The 23,511-nt window shown below is 34.0% G+C and overlaps 1 protein-coding gene across 1 annotated transcript in view; it reads left to right on the top strand.

The window, feature by feature from the left end:
• Positions 1–23,511, top strand: part of FAT4 (FAT atypical cadherin 4) — a 182,620-nt gene that overhangs the window by 85,478 nt on the left and 73,631 nt on the right. Inside the window, exon 6 of the mRNA XM_058292962.1 lies at positions 157–331. Within this exon, the coding sequence (XP_058148945.1) occupies positions 157–331 (175 nt within the window). The remainder of the gene's footprint in view (positions 1–156; positions 332–23,511) is intronic.

The raw sequence follows: 23,511 nt of genomic DNA, 5'->3' as shown, positions 1-23,511 counted from the left end.
TACATAATTTTACACAAATAGTTTTGTACAATATATACTATTCGGCACACCTTTGGTGTATTACTTGACAATTTTGAAAAATATAACATTTCATTTCATGGTATGCAATATGTTCATTTTACTCATATCCATGACATGTATTGTTTTCTTCTACAGGTGGTAGCAAGAGATGATGATCAGGGTTCCAACAGCAAACTGTCATACCTTCTGGTTGGTGGTAATGAAGACAACACTTTTATCCTCTCAGGCAGTGGAGAACTTAGAGTAACACAGAGTCTGGACCGGGAAATGAAGGACCACTTTGTCTTGATGATCACAGCTACAGATTCAGGTAAGTCAGTTATAAACTTATTGAGTTGTGCAAAATTTCTGTACAATATGAGGAACTGAAAATATTTTTGTCCACTATTAAATCACTTATTTGTTGAAACTTATTAATCCTTGAAACTTCTGAGTATATGTATATTTCCTTATAAAATGTATATATTAGTGCTAAGAGCTTAAACACATCACAGGCAAAGCTGTGTTCCTATAAGGCAGAATGCGTTCTTAACATGTAAGCTGCTTAAATACTTCTGACTGCCCCTACTAGATACTTAAAGCATTTAGCTTTGAATACATCCAGAGTGATTCTAGCTGGTCATGTAGATAACAGGGTGGGTCCATAATTCTATTTCATCAGCCCTCTAGATAATCCAAAAATGTAAGTAGCTGTAATAAGCATTTGATGAAGCCCCAGAGAGCTCTAGATAAATATAAGGGAAGCTGGAGATTGAGCTATTGTTATAATGAACTATAATAGAAAGAATTGAAAGCAGTATACATCAACTTTTATAGCATAGAAATTATATAGCAGGTAGGATAGAATACATTTTATTTTATTTACTTTTTAAATTAATGTTCTTTTATTTTTAAAGTAGCTTTAGATTACATAGAAAATATAAGTGTTTCTCATATACCCTACTCCCTCCCCCTCCCACACTTTCCCACAACAACAACATCCCTCATTAGTGTGGTACATTTGTTACAATAGATTAACACATATTGAAGCATTGCTACTAACATGGATTACAATTTACATTGTAATTTACACTCTGTCCCACACAATTTTGTAGGTTATAACAGAATATACAATGACCTGTTTCTGTCACTGCAGTGTCATGAAGGACAAAGCCAATGTCCTGAAAATGTCCCCATATTATACCTATTCTTCCTTGTCCCATTCCTCAGAGCCTCTGATGGCCACTGTCTTTATATCAATGATATCTAAGAGTTCTTCTACTGCTAGAAAAATAATGTCTATAGTAGAATAATATTAAGTCTACTTTAATCCATTGTTTTAAAAACTAATACTGTTGTATTAGTCAGCCAAAGGGGTACTGATGCAAAGTATCAGAAATCTGTTGGCTTTTATAATGGGTATTTATTTAGGGTAAAAGCTTACAGTTACAAGGCTCTAAAGATTCCAACTCAATGGTGCTTTCTCACCAAAGTTGGTTGCCACATGTTACAGCAAAATGTGGGTGATCTCTGCCTGGTTTCTCCTCCTTCCTCTTTATAAGATTCTGTGGGCCTAGCTTCTTCCAGTCTCAGCTGTAGGCTGACATAAGGCTCATCTCTCTTCCCAGGACTTCAGCTGTTTGAGCATTCTTGTTTCTGTTATATGGCAGAACTGAAATAAGCAAGTTCTCTCTTCTTCTGTGTGTCTTCCTGAGGGAGTGTCTATTTCTGTCAGTTCACCAAAGGGGCAGGGACTCAACCATTGTCATACCCTATTGATGTGGTAGAAACAAAATACAAATCTTAACATAATTTAATCAAAGACATCTCAGCTGAATCTAATACAATCAAAGGGACTCACACCCAAAGGAATAGATTAGTTTACAAACATAATCTCTCTTTGGGGATTCATAAATAAGCTCAAACTGCCACAACTGTTTATCACTATTTTGTACTTATCAACCATGTTTATAAACACTGAGCACTTCTAACTCAAAATTTAAAGAGTTAAACATTGTTCCAAAAATCTTTGTGCTTTGACTATTGTAGGTATTACTTAAATATTTATTGAATAAATGAGGAGTCATTGACTTCCAGAGAGATTAACCAATTAAAATTAAATGTCACTGTTGGGAATGTAGAATGTTACAGCCTCTGTGGAAGATGGTTTGGCTGTTTCTCAGAAAGCCAAATATAGAACTGCCATATGATTTGGCAATCCCTCTACTAGGAATATATACAGAAGAACTGAAAACAGTGACATGAACAGACATTCTGTTTATAGCAGAATTATTCACAATTGCCAAAAGTTGGAAACAACCCAACTTTTGAAGGAAGAAGAAATGAAATTGGAAATTGGGGCACATATGATAACATGGATGAACCTTGAGGACATTATGTTAAGTGAAGTAAGCCAGACTCAAAAGTACAAATATTGTATGGTCTCACTAATATGAATCAAATGTGAAGAATAAACACATGTAGTTAAAACCTAGATTATAGGTTACTAGGAGATAAGATGAGAGATAATAAGGGGTACTGATGTTTAATATATGTATAATTTTCTGTTAGCTTGAATGTAAAAGTGTAGAAATGGATGGGGTTGGTGGTAACACGTTATAGTTTGTATAACTTAGCTGTTTTATAAATGGTATTTTGGCTGAAAAGAGTAGACCGGAGATGTAAATATCAATTGAAAGAAAGCTAGAGAATAATCTAGGGACTGAACCCAGAAGTGGAGAAATATTGTGGTTAATGGTACAAATACACAAATGTTATTCAGTGAACTAGAACAAATGTACATCACTATTACAAGGTCATAAGAATATGGTGATGCATGGGAAAATTACAATTAATGTAGCTAACGGCAATATGTAATATTCTGGCATTAGTGTCACAGAACGTACTGTATCAACACTAAGGGGTGATAATATGGGTATATGGAATTTTTTCTTTTGGACTAAGGAAAACATTCAAAAATTTACTGGAGCAATCACTGCAGAACTTTGTGATGAAAATGACAGCCACTAAGTGTATACTTTAGATAGAATGCTCGAGGCATGGGACTGTTTAAGACAGTGAACCATGTGGAAGAAGTGGTTAACTGTACAAATAGGCGAGTATTCTCTCATGAATTGTAACAAATATACAGCACTCACACATAGTGTTAATAAAGGGGATGTATTGAAAAACTATGTATGCTATGGACCGATTAGTGGTAATAGTCTGACCATGCTCTTTTATAATCTCTGAATGTTCCAAAATAATGTATGGTATTGGTGGAGGGGTGATGTACTGGAATTCTGCACTTTATGCATGATTGTTTTATAAGCTCACAACTTTTCTATTAAAAATAAAAGAATAAAAACATTGTGGCATGATATTTGTCCCCCTAGAATTTAAGTCATTTAAAATAATTTAATGAAAGTTGGAGTTTTGAAATTATTGTTTGTTTCATTTCAAGCATATTGTTACTTAAAATACTTTTCAAAATAAACGCCATATGCCTGTCATGCTCTGTTCTGCACATCTTTGTTGAACAAACAATTGGAAGAAAAAAATTTAAATGTCACAACTCTGCGGTTAAGCATTAACAAGTTAAGAATGTTGATATAATTTTTAAAATAAGTCATTGCAATTTTTTTAAAGTCAGGCAGTTTTTTTGAACCTCAAAGTGTTGAAGTTATATGTACCTTTAGTATTAATCTTAATGTTGATGTGTTGATTATTGGCATAGAAGAACACTTCTGAGCTTTTGAAAGTGCTCTTTTTAATGTTGAAAACATTTTGATTATATAATCTATTAGTTATACATAATACATTTTAGAGTATATAATGTATTTCTTTGCACCATTTTTCATAAAAGAACAACCATTTGAGATTATGGGTTTGTGTAGATTTTTGTTGAGTATTAAAATGTTATGCCCCCCAAATATTAATTGAGGGGGTTTTCTCTATAGATATTATACATATTTCTCTGGAGGTATTATATATATATATATATATATATATATATATATATATATATTTTAATTTATTTATCTTTTCATTCACCCTTTATTTTTGGTAGTGGAGTTATATGAGTCTATTGGTTTGTGAAAGAAATGTTCTCTGTATTGTTTTTTAGTGTTTGTGAATTTTAATTTTATAGCATATACTAAATTAAAAAATCATGAATGATGAACAGAATGTTGTGTCAAAGACACATAGTACTTTAACCAAATTACTCCAAAACATATTTCCTTTTGTGTGTAGTCAGTGTGGTGCTTCCTGCTAATGAGACAGTGAGAGTGAACCTCCTCCTGTGGAAAATGTGATCACTACTAAGTTGCAGAAACAAATCAATTATTCTAATCAAGTGATCTGGGGAGAATAGAGAAACTTGGTAAAGACTGGTGGAGGATAAGATACTTAGCAATAAAGTTTTATTGCTAAGTTCTTTCTGACTTAACTTTCTTCTCCATTGCAGAGGAATTGTGTAGTACCCTGTAGGAGAACAAATATACAAGGTTTCATGGAGGTAATCATGGGTAAAGAGAAGCCAGGGCCAGCGATTAGTTCCTTAAGGCATCAGTCACTGTACAACTCATGGGGAGAGGGTGTGTCACAGTGTGGTTTGTATCTGGAAGTTATGTGATGGTGAGTCAGGGGAGCAGTGGGGGATGACAAGTGATGGGCAGGGCACAGCTCTCAGACCACAGAAGTTGTCCATTAGGGGATATGTAATTTGTTTTTGTTGTTTTTTTTTTCTCCCATTCCCTCCCTACCCCCCAGTTGTCTGTTCTCTGTGTCTATTTGCTGTGTGTTTTTCTGTGTCCACTTGTATTCTTGTCAGTGGCACCGGGAATCTGTGTCTCTTTTTGTTGCATCATTTTGCTGCGTCAGCTCAGTGTGTGTGTGGCACCACTCCTGGGCAGGCTATGCTTTTTTTCACGTGGGGCTGCTCTCCTTGAGGGGTACACTCCTTGATCATGGGGCTCCCCTATGTGGGGGATAGCCCTGCATGGCACGGCATTCCTTGCGCTCATCAGCATTGCGTGTGGGCCAGCTCCCACACAGGTCAGAAGGCCCTGGGTTTGAACCCTGGATCTCCTGTGTGATAGGCAAAAGTTCTATCAGTTGAGCCAAACCCACATCCCAGGATATGTAATTTGGAGCTTAGATGAAAACAGGGCAGAAAAGCAATGAAACCATGTAAACAAGAATGACTTTTTCAACCAAACAGTAACCTGAGAACTTAAAAATCATATCATGTGTTGATGTAGCAAGGAGGAACAGATATCACAAAAGAAAGGGCATGATTGTTTTTGTGCCACGCTATAAGACATGTTTTGAGACATGTTAATCCCTTTGTGAATGTGACTTTTATCATCTCAATTATCCAAAGGTGTTTTTATCCCCCCTTTTGTATACAGTGAACCCTAAGTTCAGAGTTTAGATAATTTTCCTTGAACTACAAAACTAATAAGTAGCAATGTAGAGCTGTAGACCCTAGAGTGTTTGATTGCAGAGTGTTAAGTCAGACTGAAAGTTTTAAATAGTTAGGAAAAGTAAAATATGAGAAAAAAAATCTTTTCTGAAATCATTTTATTTGCAAAGCAAGCCCCATTATAATCAGTATAAAATTATGATAAAAACTCTGAATTTGAACACACCTCAGTTTGAATCATGATTCTGTCATCATTTTCTTCATGGTTCATGTAAGTTTTATCATCTCAACCTCAGGATCCCCCACAGTAAAATGGGGAGAATCATGATTACAAAACAATTCATTATAGTAATTAATTGACACAACGTATGTTCAATTGCTAAATTCTATACCTATACCATAGTGTATGTAATTATCACAATGGTAATTGTGATACATGTGCTTTAAACATTTTCTAATCTTAGAAATGTCTACACTTGATTACTCACTCCATATACATTCTTATGAAAACACAGTATGGATGGGATCTAGAAGCATTTTTTAGAAACTGTGGTTCATGTTGAGATATTCATTTTATATACTGCTGCATAAGGAGCTTCTTTTGTGAATCAATCATTTCTTTTTAAACTTTTTTTCAAAAATAATATATTCGTAGTAGTGTTTAACCATCTAAAAAGGCCACCAATTTAAAAAAACTGTAGTTCAGTCAAATTATGGATAAGGAAGATTTTGTGGTCTAGACAGCAAATCTAACCTAACTAATTAGGAAAAAGAAAACTTGATACAGTGAAAAATATACTCTCCTGATAGACATGGGCAAATCAGGGAGTTAAGAGTAACAGTCACAAGGATGTCGTTAAATACACATAGGTCTAAATATGTAGCTTTCTCAAAGACCAAATCCTGGTTTCAGGGCATCTAGACTGAATGGGATCCTGATGCCATCAGCCAGGATCCTGAAAAATCTGGGCCTCAGAATGATTCCTATAAGAACAAGTGATAGAGGTATAACTAATTTCTAAAAGGGACTGCTGCTATTAAATAGAGAATATGAAAATCAAGCGCATGAAGACTCTGCTAATTGTTGAGATGGAAAATATTAATTGAGCTGTGGAGGGTGAAAATTTACATTGTCAGCAAATTAAAATATTTGGACTTCTGTCTGTCATTCAGGACCTCAAATATAGTGCTCGTATGGAGTGCCTCAGGGGCATAGTATTTCACAGTTCTGGAGATTAAATGATCGGGTACACTTTTCCTTAAAGTACAACTTTTTGTAAGAGTGATATTTTCTCTTTGCTCTGAAATGGACTGGTGTTTGAGGTCCATAACATAGCAGTATTCAATTAGATATTTGAAAGTCATTTTGTGTGTGTGTAAAAAGCAATCAGATATTGTGAAAGAAGTCTGACTAGAGGATCTTTAAAGCTATTAAAATTCATATAGGTTAAGATTCTATGTTCCAATTCTCTAGTAAACTTTTGATATCATGAACAATCACTTTTCACCGGAGAATGTGAGAGTTTAGATATCAGGTTTCAAGATCTGCATTTGACCCTTCTTTCAAGAATGAGATCTCTGTCACACTACTTAAAATATATATTCACTGCTATGATTTAAAAGGCAAATTGGCAAATGACATGAGAAAATTCAGAAAAATATATGTCTGCCTTTAGAGCCTGGATGCCACATTACTTTCAAATTTGTAGTGGTTCTAAGAACCATGGAAATCTCAAATTGTTCTAAATAAGAAAAAGGTTTGACAGTTTTATTATTTAGCTCATAAATCACTTTTCCTTTGCCCCTTTTAAACTCTTCCTGGTGGCTGCCCCCAGATGGGTCAACTCTGGAAACATTGCTGGTATTGAGGAGACAGCTTTTTTTTCATGCAAATGCTTGAATCTTTGCATATGTTTTGGAGAAAATATTAGCATTCTAACTATTGTGTTTTTATTTATTGATGACACGGCTATAGAGTAATATTCTGGAAACTCAGTACTTAAAATGAACTGCAACCTCACCATTATGTGGGGGAGAGTCTGAATGTTATGTTACTAAATAAAACCAGAATGGAGCTATAATAATTCTAACTCATTTATTTTCTATAAAATTAAATTTCTAAACAGATTACAATTCAATTAAAGATGATATTTTGTTTAACTATAATTTAAAAGAATGGATATTCTGCCTTCATTATATATTACTTATTCTTTCTTCCATATTGGTATTTAGTGTTATGACACTGTAAGAAATTTATTCTTTTAAAAAATGTGAACCGTAAAGACAAAATAACTGAAAATATGTATTGTATCACTTAATTAACTATTTTCTTATTATTTTATTATTTGTATGTTTATTAAATTTCTAAGATATAGGTGGGAAAATTGTATTTGACAGAAATTTTAAGATTTGTAATTTCTCTTGTCTCAAAAACTTAGAAATTAGAATATGAAGTAAAATTCAGTAAATAAAAATATAGGAACAAAGTAATTGTTTTATAGTACTTTTAATTATTTTGTGCCCAGTATGCAAGTAAATATAAAGGATTGCTACTAGTTTTTTAAAAAAATTAAAATGTTACCGGGGGAAAACACCACTGCCCAATGTTCATCCACGGGGTTTCTGAAGGAATACAACCCACTAAAATGTGAAGGTTGAAAATTGAAATATTTGAACAAAAATTCTATACTTTTTTGTGTGTAATATACTTCTCAGAGTAGACAACATCACTCTTAAAGGCCAGTTTTTATACCAAAGCTCCATTTGACTTTCCCATGTCTTGGATTTCCCCTCACTTTTGAGGACAGTTAGAAAATACATAGAATTTGAAGTTCAAAGTTGTGAGCTCGAATTTCCATCACTGATTAAAAAGATCTCACAATATCACTTAATTCTTCAGGAGCTATTTCCTTTAGTATAAATAAATTTGACATCATCATATGTATGGCATTGATGAGAGGTCTAAATGAGGTATTTTTTTGGGGAAAACATCTTACCAAGTGTATGAGCCCTAAAAGCAGAAATACATGTCATTATTATTGCATTTATTCTAGGTCAGGCACTGAGTTAAGTGTTAGTTTGTAGGGAATATTACTGCTGGTAATAAGCCATATAGTCTTTAGATTTATGTGATTTATATCCTCATAATCTTTTTTCTTTAAGATTTTTAATTTAATTTAATTTTTTTACAAGTCAATTTTATTGATACATATTAACAAAGCATAAATCCATCCAAAGTGTACAATGAATGATATCTGATATAATCATGTAGCTGTGCATTGATCATTTCAATCTTTTTCATTATTCCACCCGAAAACCAAACAAAACTCATCACTTTGCTGTCTCTCTAATACTTCCCCTGCCATACATAGCTGCTATTCTGTTTCCTTCTCCCTAGTTTATTTGTATTTATATTTTGTAAGAACAGTCTTATATATGCAATATCACTCATATTTGTGTTTTACTTGTGGTTTCCCTATACGTAATAGTCCTATGTTACATTTTATACCTTTCCTTCTAGTTAATGTACATGTCCTTAGACTTTCCCTTTCAACCACTGTCATATCCATGTAATAGTTTTGCTAGTCACAAACACCATGTGTTCTCACCATTTCCAATAAATGCCAAACATTTACAAAAACTTTTAACCAGGTCTACACAGATTAATCATGAGTTTTCCATTCTCTTCCCTCATTTTGTTTTCTGGTAACCTATATTCTAATTATTAATCCCATGAGTTTGCATAATATATTTAGTTCATAAAAGTGCAATCATATAATATTTGTCCTTTTGTGTCTGGCTTGTTTCACTCAACATAATGTCCTCCAGGTTCACCCATGTTGTCATATGCTTCATGGCTTCATTTCTTTTTATCACTATACCATATTCCATCGTGCATATACACCACAATTTGTTTATCCATTCATCAGTGGATGGACACCTGAGATGTTTCCAATTTTTGGCTATCATCAATAATGCCTCTCTGACAATTGGTGGTGCAGATGTCTATTCATGTCACTGCACTCAGTTCTTCTGGGTATAGACCTAGCAATGATACTGTGTGGTCACATGGAGAGTCTGTATTCAACTTCCTAAGGAATACCAAACAGTCCTCCACAGTGACTGTTCCATTCTATATCCCCACCAACAGTGAATAAGCTTCCTATCTCTCCACATCCTCTCCAACATTTACAGTTCTGACTTTTTAATAGTGAGCAGTCTATTAGGCATGAAATGATATTTCATGGTAGTTTTGGTTTGCATTTCCCTAATCGCTAGTGATCTTGAACATTTTTTCATATGTTATTTTGCCATTTGTATTTCTTCTTTGGACAATTGTCTTTTCAAGTCTTTGGCCCACTTTTTAGTTTGGTAGTTTATCTTTTCACTGTTGAGTTGAGGGATCTCCTTATATATCATGGATATTATCCATATTGGATATGTGATTTCAAATATTTTCTCCCATTGAGTTGACTCCCTTTTCCCCATTGACAAAATCCTTTGAGGTGCAAGAGTTTTGATTTTTGAGGAAGCCCCATTTATCTGTTGTGTTTCTTTTGTTGCTCGTGCTTTGGATGTAAGGCTGAAGAAACTACCACTTACCACCAGGTCTTGAAGATGTTTTCCTATATTTTCATCTAGCAGTTTTATGGTTGTTGCTTTTATATGTAGGTTTTTTATCCATTTTGAGTTAATTTTTGTATAAGGTGTGAGATAAGGGTCCTCTTTCTTTTGGACATGGATATTTTGTTCTCTCAGCACCTTTTGTTGAATAGACTCCTCTGGCTCAGCTGAGTGGGCTTAACAACTTTGTCAAAAATCATTTGACTGTAGATGTGAGGGTTTATTTCTGAGTTCTTGATTTCTTTCCATTGGTCAATTTGTCTGCCTTTATGCCAGTACCATGCTGTTTTTACCACTGTAGCTAAGTAATATTCTTTAAAACAGAAAGTGAGAGTCCTCCAACTTTGTTCTTCTTTTTTTAAGACATTTTTAGCTATTCGGGTTCCCATAACCTTTTGAATAAATTTGATATTTGGTTTTTCTATTTCTGCAAAAAAAGCTGTTGGGAGTTTTATTGAGATTGTGTGAACCCGTAAATGACTTTGGACAAAATTGATATCTTAACAATATTTAGTCTTCCATTCCATGAACATGGAATGTCCTTCCATTTATTTAAGTTGTCTTCTGTCTCTTTTAGCAAATGTTTTGTCGTTTCTTAATACAGGTCCTTTATGTCCAGGGTTAAGTTTATTCCTAAATATTTGAATCTTTTAGTTGCTATTGTAAATTAATTATTTTCTGATTTCCTCCTCAGATTGCACATCAATAGTGAATAGAAATGCTATTTATTTTTGTGGATTAATGTTGTCCCCACCACTTGGTTGAACTTATCTATTAATTCTAGTAACTTTCTTGAGGATTTTTCAGAATTTTCTAAGTATAGAATCATATCATGGGCAAACAATGAAAGTTTTACTCCTCCCTTTCCTATTTGGGTGCCATTTATTTCTCTATTTAGACGAATTGCTCTAACTAGAACTTCCAGCACAATATTGAATAACAATGTGACAGGGAACATCCTCGTCTTCTTCCTCATTTCAGCAGGAAAGCTTTCAGTCTTTCAACCTTGAGTACAATGCTAGCTGGAGGTCTTTCATATATGCAATTTACTTTATTGAGAAAGCTCCTTCTAATCTTACATTTTAGAGTGTTTTTGTCAAGAAAGTGTGCTGAATTTCATCAAAATGCCTTTTCTGCATCAATCAAGAGGATCATGCGATTTTTCTTTTTGGTTTATCAGTGTGGTTTATTACACTAGTTCATTTTCTTGTGTGGAACGACCCTTGTGTACCTGGACTAAAACCCACTTGATCATGCACAGTTCTTTTAATGTGCCTTGGAACTCAGTTTGCAAATATTTTGTTGAGGATTTTTATATATGTATTCATTAGTTATATTGGTCTATATTTTTCTTTTTTGTAGTATCTTTTTCTGGTTTTGGTATTAAGGTGATGTTGGTTTCATAGAATGAGTTTGGCAGTGCTCTTTGTGTTTCATTTTCTAGAAGAGCTTGAACAAGATTAATATTAGATCATCTTTGAATGATTGGCATAATTCACCTGTGGAGCCAACTTGTCTTGTCTCAGCCTTTTCATCTTTGGGAAGTTTTTGATGACTGTTTGAATCACTTCATTTGTGGTTGGTTTGTCGAGGGACAACAAATTTTAATGTAGTATGTAGCAGGGAATTGTCATGGAAACCAGATCAGCTTTTTTTTTTCGATAAATTGCTTTAGAGAATTAATTAATAAAATGAAAGTATAGCATAGGAGTAAGTTATGTAGACTTTATAGTTAAAGCTAGATTCAAATCCCACCTCTCATTTCCTGAGAAGTTACTATACCTCTATATTCATATCTATCATATCTATCAACTGAAGTTCCTAATATATATATAAAGTTTATTGGCAGGAATAACCAAGAGAATGGCTTATTTTAGTTATTTTAGTTATCAATATTAGCTTATATTTGTTAAACATCTCAAGCTTAGTAAAACTAAGTAAAACTATTTCAGTAAAACTATTTCAACCCACCTCCCGAATTTCCCCAAACTGCTCTCTGCTCAGGATTTCACAATTTCTGAAAGTATACCTTGGTATCATTCATTCCTCTTCTTCCATATCCTACATTTAACAAATCCACTAACAAATTCTGCCAAAAAAAGTGTCTAAAAATATCAGAATTTATCCACTTTTCTTCATCTCCAGGACTGTCACCTTAGGCCAAGCCAGAACTAAATTTATAGCTTCCTAACTGCCAGATTTCTTCCCAAAAGTACATTCTCCAACAAACATCCCATGAACTTCTTCAAATATAAATCAGATCATCATATCATATTACTTGCTTCAATACTCATCAGGGGCTTCCAAGAACAAACCTAAACTTTTTACCATTGCCCTGGCTTCTCCCCACCAAACTCATCTCCTCTGCTGACACCTCTCATGCACCAGCAGTGGTATACTAGAGTGTGCTCAATAATACTCTCTTCAAACTTGTGTTCAGTGCATCATGTTGTTAGTTTCACAGTAACCAGTATGGAAGTATTTACATCAGGGAAATCTGCTAATGCTATAAATTGAGGTGCCTTCCTTCCTGAGGGCTGGTTGTTAAAGGTTGACTGTGCCCTGCTGATGGCAGTCAAACTTGCCTCCTTAAAAACGCCAACCTTGCCCCTGTCCTTGGCCCATGGTACTTATGGTTCTCTCTGCATGAAGTATTCTTCTTCCATATACCCACACAGATGGGTATTTTGTGTTTTTTTGCTTTTGTCATTCACACCGTGGTCATTTTGTCTTTCAACTTCAAATGTTGAGTTCTCAGAGAGGATTTTTCTGACTACTAACCTAATGTTCTCCCTCTCTCTCGAATGTCACTCTCTATTATATTACCTTGTTTTTGAGTCTTTTTAACACTGATATCCCAAATTATATACCTATATATAATATATATGATTACGTATAAAATGTTTACCTTATCAATATCTGTCATCTTTCTGTTAAATGTAAACTTTCTTTAGTCTTGCCCAAAAATGAATTCCCAGTGGCACCTAGGACTGGACCTGAGCTATAGCAGGGACTTAATGACTATTTGTTGAATCAATGAATTAATTGATTAATAAAACATGCTGTTCATAGTTATCAGTTAATAACATCCTGTTACTTTAATAGGCAACTCTTTTCATATTTACTCATTATACTTATATTTAGCCTACTTTTGCTATTTTCACAGGACCTTCCAAAAGTAAAAGTGCAAATCTTTTCAGGTCATGGTTGAAATTCCAGAAGTTTTCGCTACATTGGTTGTGGTCATTCTCACTGACCTTTGCCTTGAAAAGCAGCACAAGTGTTTAAGGCTCTGTGTTGTTTAGTGTGATGTGATAAATTGCAGTCATATGTAAGGACCCATTGAAGCATTTTATGGCTTTAATTCAGTTTCAAGTGCTTAAAGTACTGCTTGAGCTACATTCTCATGACTTTCCCCTGAACCTTTTGGCTCTTATTCAATACTGTTTTCTTTTAAATACATCTAGATAGGTCTTGTCTTTACTATGTGCTTTACTGCTTACCTTTTCTTAAGGTGATTCAGTATCTCAAAATATGCAGAATCAGAAACTATGTGCTTTCGAAATGTTTTACCTTCTGGCAATTATTTTATATCGAGGATTTCCAAAGGAAAAAGTGTGAGCCTTCCATGTTTCCAAATATCCAAGTACTTCTTTAAATATGAAAATATGTCCTACATCTGGTATTTGTCTTCATACAGCTTAAATTCAAGAACTTTTCACTCTTTGCAATAATTTAAATGGAGTTTTGCCTGTTTTTAATTTTTTTGTGGCAATTTTGGTGTGCAGATAAACTATTCCAATAGATATACACAAATAATTTGTTCAGTTTGCTTAGAAAAGTTTTTTTTTTTAACTTTAGGTGATCTTTCATGCTCACTGGAAGATGGATTCTGAAACATTAATTTGTGCCACTATTTTTTCAGGGGATTAAATTAATATGTGAGAAAGCAGTAAAACAAGGTGATATGACAGTAGAGGGATGGCATAGTTGTGATTCAATGTCTAATATAGATAAATCTGAAAATAGAACTCTATATATTAAAAAAAAATTCAAAGTGGGATCTGACTTATAAATGATAATTTCATAGCCAGATGTTCTGGGTGTGAGCCAGTCCAAGTCTTTTATTTCACGAATAAAGCAATTGAACCCAGGATAATTAAGTAGTTTGTACTTGCAGATCAAGGTAGTAACAGAGTCAAAAAACAATATTCAAAGTTTCTGACTTTCAATTGAGTTCTTGCTCACCTATACTGTATTTATTAAATTTTTTATATTTATATAGAGAGTCAAGATCTGCCTACTCTTGATTGACACAGGTTTCCAAAAATGAAATTTTAGAAAACCTTTTAAAATTTGCTCTTCACTGTTCTGTATACAATAGAGAATTCAACTATATTTTTTCCAAAAATATAAATTGTTCAAAATATTTTTGTGAAGCCAAATTAATTAGAGATTCAGTATTTTCAATATTGATTAAATTTAAGCATTGTTCAAAATGAATTCCTAAGTATAAGAGTATTTATGCAATTCATAAGGTTTTACAGGGGGAAGATAATAATGCCAATTATCATTTGGTATTTATTAAATTAAAACAGTGGTTATTTTAATATATTTATAAATGAATTCTGATTAGTCAATGAAACTTATGCTTCTATGAATTTTATTAGTAATAACAGTCATGTTAATGTTATTTTGTCAGAAAATGTTTACGGAGTACTCTCTCTAGTCCAGTTATTCTTGTAAGTGCTGGAGGGAGATAAAGTGGTGAAAAAGAGAAAGTCTCTGCTTTTGTAGATCTTGTCTTCCAATAAAAAAGATAGAAAATGAATAAACTATAATGTATAGAAATGGAATTATGTGTAATGCTGTGAAGTTAAATAGCACGGGTTAAGCAGATAGAGAGTGAAGTGTTGGAGTTGTTATTTTGATAATATAGTCAAGTAAAATATGAAGATCTGGGTAAATAATGTTGCCTTCAGATGAAATAGTCCAGAGGCAGGAAGCAAGTTTCTCTCCTCTGAAGAACAGCAAGAGGGTTGGGGATGCTGGAATAGAGTAAAAGAAATAAAGAATTCCGGGAGATGAGGCAGGTACCAGTCAGATCACCTAAGGCTTCTTAGGCCTCAATAAGGAGCTTGATATGAATGATTCTGGAAGAATTTGACTTTGAGGAGAAGAGACTATCAGAAGTAGTGGTGAAGAACAAGAATGGAAACAGAGAGGGTGATTAAAAAGCCATTACAAAGGTCCCTGCGAGAGATGATAGTGTTTAAATTTAGGTGGCAGAGGAGGGAAGTGGCGTTAAGCATTTATATATTTATTTTATCCATTTTTAAGATTTAAAAGTTGGATTTGATGATGGAATTAGATATATAGAGTTAGAAAAAGAGATGAATCAAGCATTAACCTTGGTTTATTGACTTTGGGGACTCAACAGATGAGGAGACTGGAAGAGAAACATATTGTGGTAGAATATCAAAAATTCATTTTCGGATATATTTGTTATATTATGGGATATTCAAGTGGAGATGCCAAGTATTAAGTAGGATATAAAATCTTGTTTCCCAGGGACTACATGCCAGTAGAGATATAACTTGGTGAATCTTAAGCATGTAAACAATAGTTTTCATCTGTATATTTCATTTTTGTTACATGCCAGGATTTTTGTTATATTATCTCACAGGAGCCCCATAAATTAGGTATTATTATTTCCAATGTTATCGATTAAAAAAGAACACCAAAACCCAAAAACCGAGTGTGACAGTTTGAGGTTCTTTTATGAATCCCAAAAGGAAAAAGATTATATTTTTGAACTAATCCATTCCTGTGGGTATGAGACCCTTTTAATTGGACTACATCAGTGAGGTACGACTCAGGTTGAGAATAGGCCCTTTTATTGGAACTGATATAAATGGAGACACAGAGACTGACATTGAAAAAGGAAACTGTCATCTTGATCTTGCCATGTGAGAGAGAAGACTGCAGGAAATGAGAGAACCCCTGAGGGCTGAGAGAGGTCTTGTAGTCTGGAACCAGCAGAGCACAGAGGTACAAAAAGAGACCACCAAGAGGCTGACCCACAGACTCAAGACTTCAAGACTGAAGAGACAAGCCTGATAGCTCAAAGCTAAATTTGGAAAGAAAGTGGAGCAGCAGAGACTTCAAAAAGAGGCAAGAAACACATCTGAGCAATGAGAGACAGTAGATTCTGAAGGGGAAGACAGAGACCTCGTAGAAATCACCAACCATCTTCACCATGTGGCAGGGCCTCAGAATCATCAGTAGCTGACTTTGGTGAGAAAGCTTTGCAACAGTGCCTTGTGTTGGACATTTCAGGGCCTCAGAACTGTAAGCTTTTACCTCAAATAAATTCCCTTTATAAAAGCCAACCTATTTCTGGTACTTTGTATCAATAGCCCTGTGGCAAACTAAGACACTGAGTATTAGAGCAATTAACCAACTTGAGTTAGGTCAACTATTTAGCAGTGAAAAGTGTTTAAATCCTGTCAACCTAATTCAGAGGGACAATTCCTTTACTATTACTCTATTGGTTCCCACATACTGACCTGTCTACCACAGTCTCTTTTCATATAGACCTTGTTTATAAGAGTCTTTTCTCTTCAGATTAGCATTATTTTTATATTGAAAATAACATTGCTTATTTACTGAAGACGCTTGTATTTTCCTGTCTTTTAACAGCTCCTAAAATAAGAATATTCATAAATTTGACATGAAAGGATTGCTCACTTCATCATATCAAGAAATGCACATCTAAGGGTTTCAAAAAGTACAAAGCACAAAGGAAATGTTAGATATTACACCAAGAATATAGAATATGTGTGTACATACATTTTAGTCATTTGGGTTGTTAGTGTGTTTATATTTATTTTACAGACAGGTAATTAAGCTGTGCAAGAATTAAAAGCCATCCTTTATATATCTATTCAATGTATAATACACTAAAGGAACATAGAAATATTCTGACAGTAGGTTTTGACCAAAGTGTTCAGTTATAAAGTGTCTAGGTGTTAACATAATTAATACGTCTGAGGGGGAAAGTTCAGTTATTAGCATTTCTAATTAAGGGCATTTGTCTTCTAATTGAAACAAGATAATAAACTTGTAAGGAATTGGAGATTACTTTTTAATGAGGGGAAATATGATGTTTTTGCAAAAGTTAATGCTGAAGGCTACAAGGGGTAATCACAAAGCTAAGATGAGATTTGAATTAATATTATCTGTCACATTGTTTTGTTGAGGGATTATTGCGTACAAATGACTGCAATCCAAAGCAAGGTCAGGTTGGGGAATACGACACTTCACATCTGAAGGGAGCTGTTTTTTTAAATGTTTTGAAGAGATTGCATTTTGTCAGCATTATTGGTGGGAAAAGTTTTGAGAAGAGCTTGCCTTGTCAGCTGTGATAAATATTTTTAATAATGAAAATTGCTTGAAAATTTTCCATAAAGCAACAATGATTATATAAATCAAATAGTGCTAGAGTTATCAAGTACCAGAAAATCATGGCATTTATGTTACTTTAATAATTGAGTCTGAAGCAACTTTTGTTTTTCCATTGGAGTATTTGCCTTAGATGGGAATTTTGTTTCCAAAGATGATAACTGGTTATTGCTTTAAAATTTTTTAAAATTTCTAGTAAAATTTTATACATCTGTAAGTCTTTATTATAAATTATTTATTTAAATCCTTTAATTTGACTCAGTCACTACATAGGTTTTTTTTTATATTCATGTTAAAAATACAAAAAAAAAGTTTCAATGTTTCAATGTGTTGAAAGGATTTTTGTGCATGTGTATGTGTTTTAATGCCCTCTTAGCAATAGTAAATCCTTATGAAAAGACTTTCATGGTAGATAAAATATTTAGTTAACATTATATTTTATATTTTAAACTGTAACTTCCATAATATTACTAACTAGTTTCTTTTAGTTTTATTTGTCACTTCTGTTGAATATATCCATTTATAATGAGGAAAACATTCTGTTATGTTTTTGATACAAAATTCCTGCAGAAATACTAAAAAAAACACAAGTCATACTTAAGTGTGTATGTACCTATATTAAATAACTTATTTGTGTAACTACTTAGCTACTGCAATAATTTATATTATAAAGTCGGATTTTTAAAATACAAAATTTTTGGCTATATTTACAATGATGAGTATTTGCTTGATTTATGTATTTTCTGGAATAAAATTTAAATCTAAATAATCTTCAATACTAATATGGAATAGGTGAATTTAAATACATTTGAGTAGATAGCTTAATTGCTTTGAGCTTGACTTTTACATCATGCGGAAAAAAGAAGCTCATCTAGTACTTTATTACCGTAAACACACACCCAGTCAAGGGATGCATTCACCAAATGTTTGAAGTCAAGAAGGAAATAGGCTATGTTGCAAAGCAACAGACTTCAGTTAAGCAATTGTTCTATTTCTACTGAATTGCTTTTCATGCTTCCAGAAAATGTTAGGTTTAATTTATATAGGTTAATAAAAATACATTTTCTTGTGGTTTGAACTTTAATGAGTTCATTTGGTCTCATTAGTTATGCTTTTTAAAAATAGCTTTTGTGATAGAGCAGTTGCCTGAATCTTTTTTATTTTCAAAACCTTGTTTTAAAATTTTTATACTTTATTTTTAAGTATTTGGGCATATTAAGCCACCTGTCTTAAAAGACTCTCTTAGTTTAATCATTTCCTAAATTCACAAGAATAAAATATGACTCAGACAAGGCCTGGAACTAACTGTGGTACAATGAAAAAATCAAAGGGTTAAATTGTGAATAGTCTTTTTGTTTCGCTTTTTTTTTTTGGTGTGTGCATGGGTGTGTGTGCTTCATTTTGGTTTTGCACACTTTACAAATGTCATTCAACCTAGCTACTTACAATATAAATATACTTTGCTCTAAAAATCTGAGATTTTCCTATCAATTCACCCATGTTTGTTTAAACAAACATATATATGTATGTAGGCAATACATATAATTTTGGAAATGGCCATTGGAAGTTCCTTTTACCTTCTGATTGTATTTCAAATATACACTGTACCCTCCTAAGCTTTACAGATATAAATGTCTGAGACCTTGACCCTCTATTTCAGTCTTATCTTCTATATGTTTCATTGACTCATCATCCACTACCCGAAGACTGTGTCATTATTTCTTACCCTTCTTTCTGATTGCATCTGGTTCTCATAAATCAATTCCAGATGAAATTGAATAAGCTTGCCCTATTTTACCACTAACCATGTAATTCATCAATATCAGATCTATTCTAGCTAAGCATTGGCCACTAGTTTTATGATTTTTCTCATGGGACTCAGGATTAGCTAGGAATTAATTTATTACAAAAGTAGTTTATAAGTAGTATGCTTTCTCCAAAATTTTAACCTTTGTCTGAGGTCTCATTCTTTGACCTCAGCTTTAGGCTAACACTGTAGGTTCCCTGATTGCGTATTTCATTCTCAGCTCTTTGAACTTTCAACTATTTACTTACTAGAGCAGATTTCTTTATACAAAATCAAAGGAGAAGTTAACAAAGTCTGAACACAAGACCTAATGTCATGTACTTTGAGTTTACATAAAGATGAATCACACAACTTCTGCTCTGAATTAGCTGATATAGCTGAAGTATATTGATGGTGATGATGACGATGATGATAACAATAAAAAGCAAACATTTGTAGTAAGAATGGCATAGTTTTATTTGAGCCTAATGAACTTAGGGAAGATTTTTTCTCCTAAGAGTTTAAAATTTTCTCTCTCTGTCCATTCTGGCTGAATGTAAATAAGTTGCTTAAAATCTTTGAAAACCAAGTTCTTTACTTTAAAAATGAAATACTAATGCCTACTTCATGAATCTCTAAGTTAAATGGTATTTATGTGTGTGTGTATATATATATAATGTACATAGATCTGATATTAAGTGCATAATCAATTATATGCACTTACAAATACATATGAGTTTATGGATATGTATATGCATATATATTTCAATGTATATATTAATATATAGGCTAATTTTACAGCAGTTGATTATGATTTTAATTTTGGATATGCTGAAGTTCAAACTCTTTGGTATGTCCGAAGAGGAGATCAATAAGAGACAGATAGTTGTATCAGTCTGGAACCAGCAGAAAGGTCTAGATTCAGATACAACCCCCAGATATTGGTTCCTTTGAGGGCTAAAGAGACCCATGGGAGTTATGGTCATGGCCGATGAGGTTAACTACCAGGGCAGATGGCCCCTCTTTGGAAATGGTGTTTATGTGTGATGAATCTGGACTCAGATGGGATCTCCCTTCATAAGACTTTCATGCTAATGTGCTGGAGGTGCAGTTAATGTTGGGGTTTAAGATATATTTAGGGGATTTGAATCTCTGGACTGACAATGTGATAGCCAGGTCCTGAGCCTCAACAGACTCCAGCACCTACAATCTGATCTATTGGACTTACCACACTCAGCTAAGATGGAGTTGAAGAAGGACAACCACCACACCATGGAGCCTAGAGTGATTACAACTGAAAATGGGAGGATTGCATCCAGCATCCATGTGGAATCTGAGCCTCCTCTTGACATAGAGGTGCAATGGACACAACCAATCCAATGTCCACATAGAAGAGGTGGCATTGGATTGGGAAAAGTGGACATGGTGGACGATGGGTATGGGGAAAGGCAGGAAGAGATGAGAGGTGGAGGCGTCTTTGGGACATGGAGCTGCCCTGGATGGTGCTTCAGAGGTAATCACCGGACATTGTAAATCCTCACAGGGCCCACTGGATGGAATGGAGGAGAGTATGGGCCATGATGTGAACCATTGTCTATGAGGTGCAGAGGTGCCCAAAGATGTACTTACCAAATCCAATGGATGTGTCATGATGATGGGAACGAGTGTTGTTGGGGGGGGGGAGAGGGGGGGTGGGGGGGTGGGGTTGAATGGGACCTCACATATATATTTTTAATGTAATATTATTACAAAGTCAATAAAAAAATAAATAAATAAATAAATTAAAAAAAAAAGAAAGGTCTAGATTGAAGATAAAGTAATAGTAAACGTGTATTATTTTACATGGTCTATAACCATATAAGTGCTGGAAAACAAGAATATAGCAAGATAGACTGTTCCTTCATGCAGTTAAAAGGAATGGTTCAAAAACAAGCAGACCAACAAACATATCAAAGAACCAACAAAGGTATAGCTTCACCATTCATGTAGCAGTTGAAAGGAAAAGTCAAGATCTGTGTGGGTCAAGGAAGAGGGAATGTGTGTCCCTCATCTGGAAAGGGTGCTGTAGAAATGAGACTTAACTCCCTTGAAATCAGGGAACATTCTTATTGCTCTTCTTTGATTTCACCTCCTGCTTAATGTTGAGAGGCAATGACTCTGGGAAATTGGGGGGAGGAGGGACATGCTATGAAGGAGAAATAAAGGGTTAGAGTGGGGTGGGGGAGTTGGTAAATCAAAAATAAAAGTTAAGAATATTGGGGCAGGAATTAAAAGTTGGGGCTAGTTAAATCTATGAAAGGGAGTTAGACATTATAGAGCACCTTTATGTAAGGTTTTCTTTGTAAAATTATAAAAAAGACACATGTGCATATTTTCTTTCTGGGGCAGCAAGAAACATGAGGCAGTTCTCAAGATTGTGTCCCACTCTATCCGTTCTAAGTATGAAGAAATTAGGAAGGGAAGAATTCCAAGAAATTGTAAAGAGAATTGTGGTAAGATACTAAGGGGAGGAAAGGAGAATCTGTGGAACATTCTTGACTTGAGAAGCAGGCTTATTTTGACATTTGGGCCACTTTCTGACCCACCTGTTGTTGCCTATGTGCTTGTGAAATGTTCTGGAAAAATAAGATATCTTCTTATATGAAGACAGTGAGATTGAACTTGCTGAATGTTTTCATGGGTAAACATTTTTTTTTCATTTTGCTTACTAATTCAGAAAATGTCTGAGCACCAATAGTTACGTAGTTTGTAGACAAAGAAAGAGTGCACATTTTCCTGACCAATGAGGTAGTTTTATGTGGTTTTCCATATGAGTGTCACCAGACACTAGAATACCAAAGATAAAGCTTTTGCCTGGTAGTTATTGGGTTACTTCTTGGTATATTTAAGAATTAGTGGGTTTGAGAGGAAGTGCATATCAGAAATATTTAGGTTTTCTATAAATCTTACTGTACAATTTATATATTTTAACAAAATTTCCAGTTCAACATATCTTCCATGAATCTGAACATTTTTGGGAGTTGATTTCTTTGTTTATTTAAACCACAAAGGAACAATTAAGAATTAAAATATTTTCCTAAATTATATATAGGGTGGAAGGTAAAGTTTTATAGGAATAAAACTACACAGTGTGGTGACACAGAAATCTATAAGATTAAAAATGGAACTTCAGTCAATTTTCTACTATTCTTTCTAAAACTAGTATGATAACAGAAATGAGTAATATAGAGTACATTTAAACTATGCTCCAACATTATCCTAATGACATTACATGCATTATCTTATTTATTCCCTTCAACACCTCTTTGCGTAGGTTCTATTGTAATTACTGCCATTTGACAGCTGAGGTAATTAAGATTTAGTGACTAGACTAAAAAGCCAGTGAAAGAACTAGACCCCTGTGTCTCCTCCCATTCTTTTTCTCTGGATCTTAATTTAGTTATCCCCTTTTTCTATTCATCATATGCACTTTCTTCCCATGGAAACCTCTTGGCCCCACATAAATGCTCTGATGCTCTCAAGCTAAGGTTGCTTTGTGTTTTGTTAATTTGTTTGGTTTTTTTTTGCAGTCAGTGGGGGGGCTACTAATGTGATTCAGATCATTAACTTACATTCCATCGAATTGTATAAAAAAAATAAACACAAAGAAATTTAGGTCAAGCTATTAGTCAGGAAAAATACTCCGGAAAATAATTATTTTAGCTTTAACATATCTTTTGTGAGAAATTCAAAATCTATGCCAAGGTTAGTGTTCCCTCAAACTCCACAAACTTAAACTGGCAAATAGCTAGAGTATCATTCAGAGGGACCGTTCCATCCACCTCCTGCCTCATTATGTTCCCATGTTTATCAAGTGCTCTGCTTGCAAAGGAGTCCTAGTCTCTCACTTAGGAGCACTGGTAGCAACACCTTCTGGCAGCATGGCAGAATGAGCCAGTGGTGAACAGCTCTAAGTCCCAGTCCCAAGCTACAAGTCCTGCCTCCTTTCCTCACTAACTGCTATGCTTTCAAAAAGTTACTGAACCTCCCTAAACCTCTGTTTCTTCATATGTAAAATGAAGATACAGCTATACTAATTTGTGAGGATTAGATAAGATACTATTAACTTCTTAAACCAGTACTTGGCATACTGAAAGACAATAAATAATAGCTATTATCATTGTTAATATATTGAATGATGGTTTTTAATATCTGCATTTCAGTGAGCTTC

Source organism: Dasypus novemcinctus, chromosome 1 (genome assembly GCF_030445035.2).
Source record: "Dasypus novemcinctus isolate mDasNov1 chromosome 1, mDasNov1.1.hap2, whole genome shotgun sequence".
Taxonomy (NCBI): Eukaryota; Metazoa; Chordata; class Mammalia; order Cingulata; family Dasypodidae; genus Dasypus; species Dasypus novemcinctus.
Note: the sequence above shows the minus strand (reverse complement) of the source record. Positions and strands in the feature narration are given on the sequence as shown.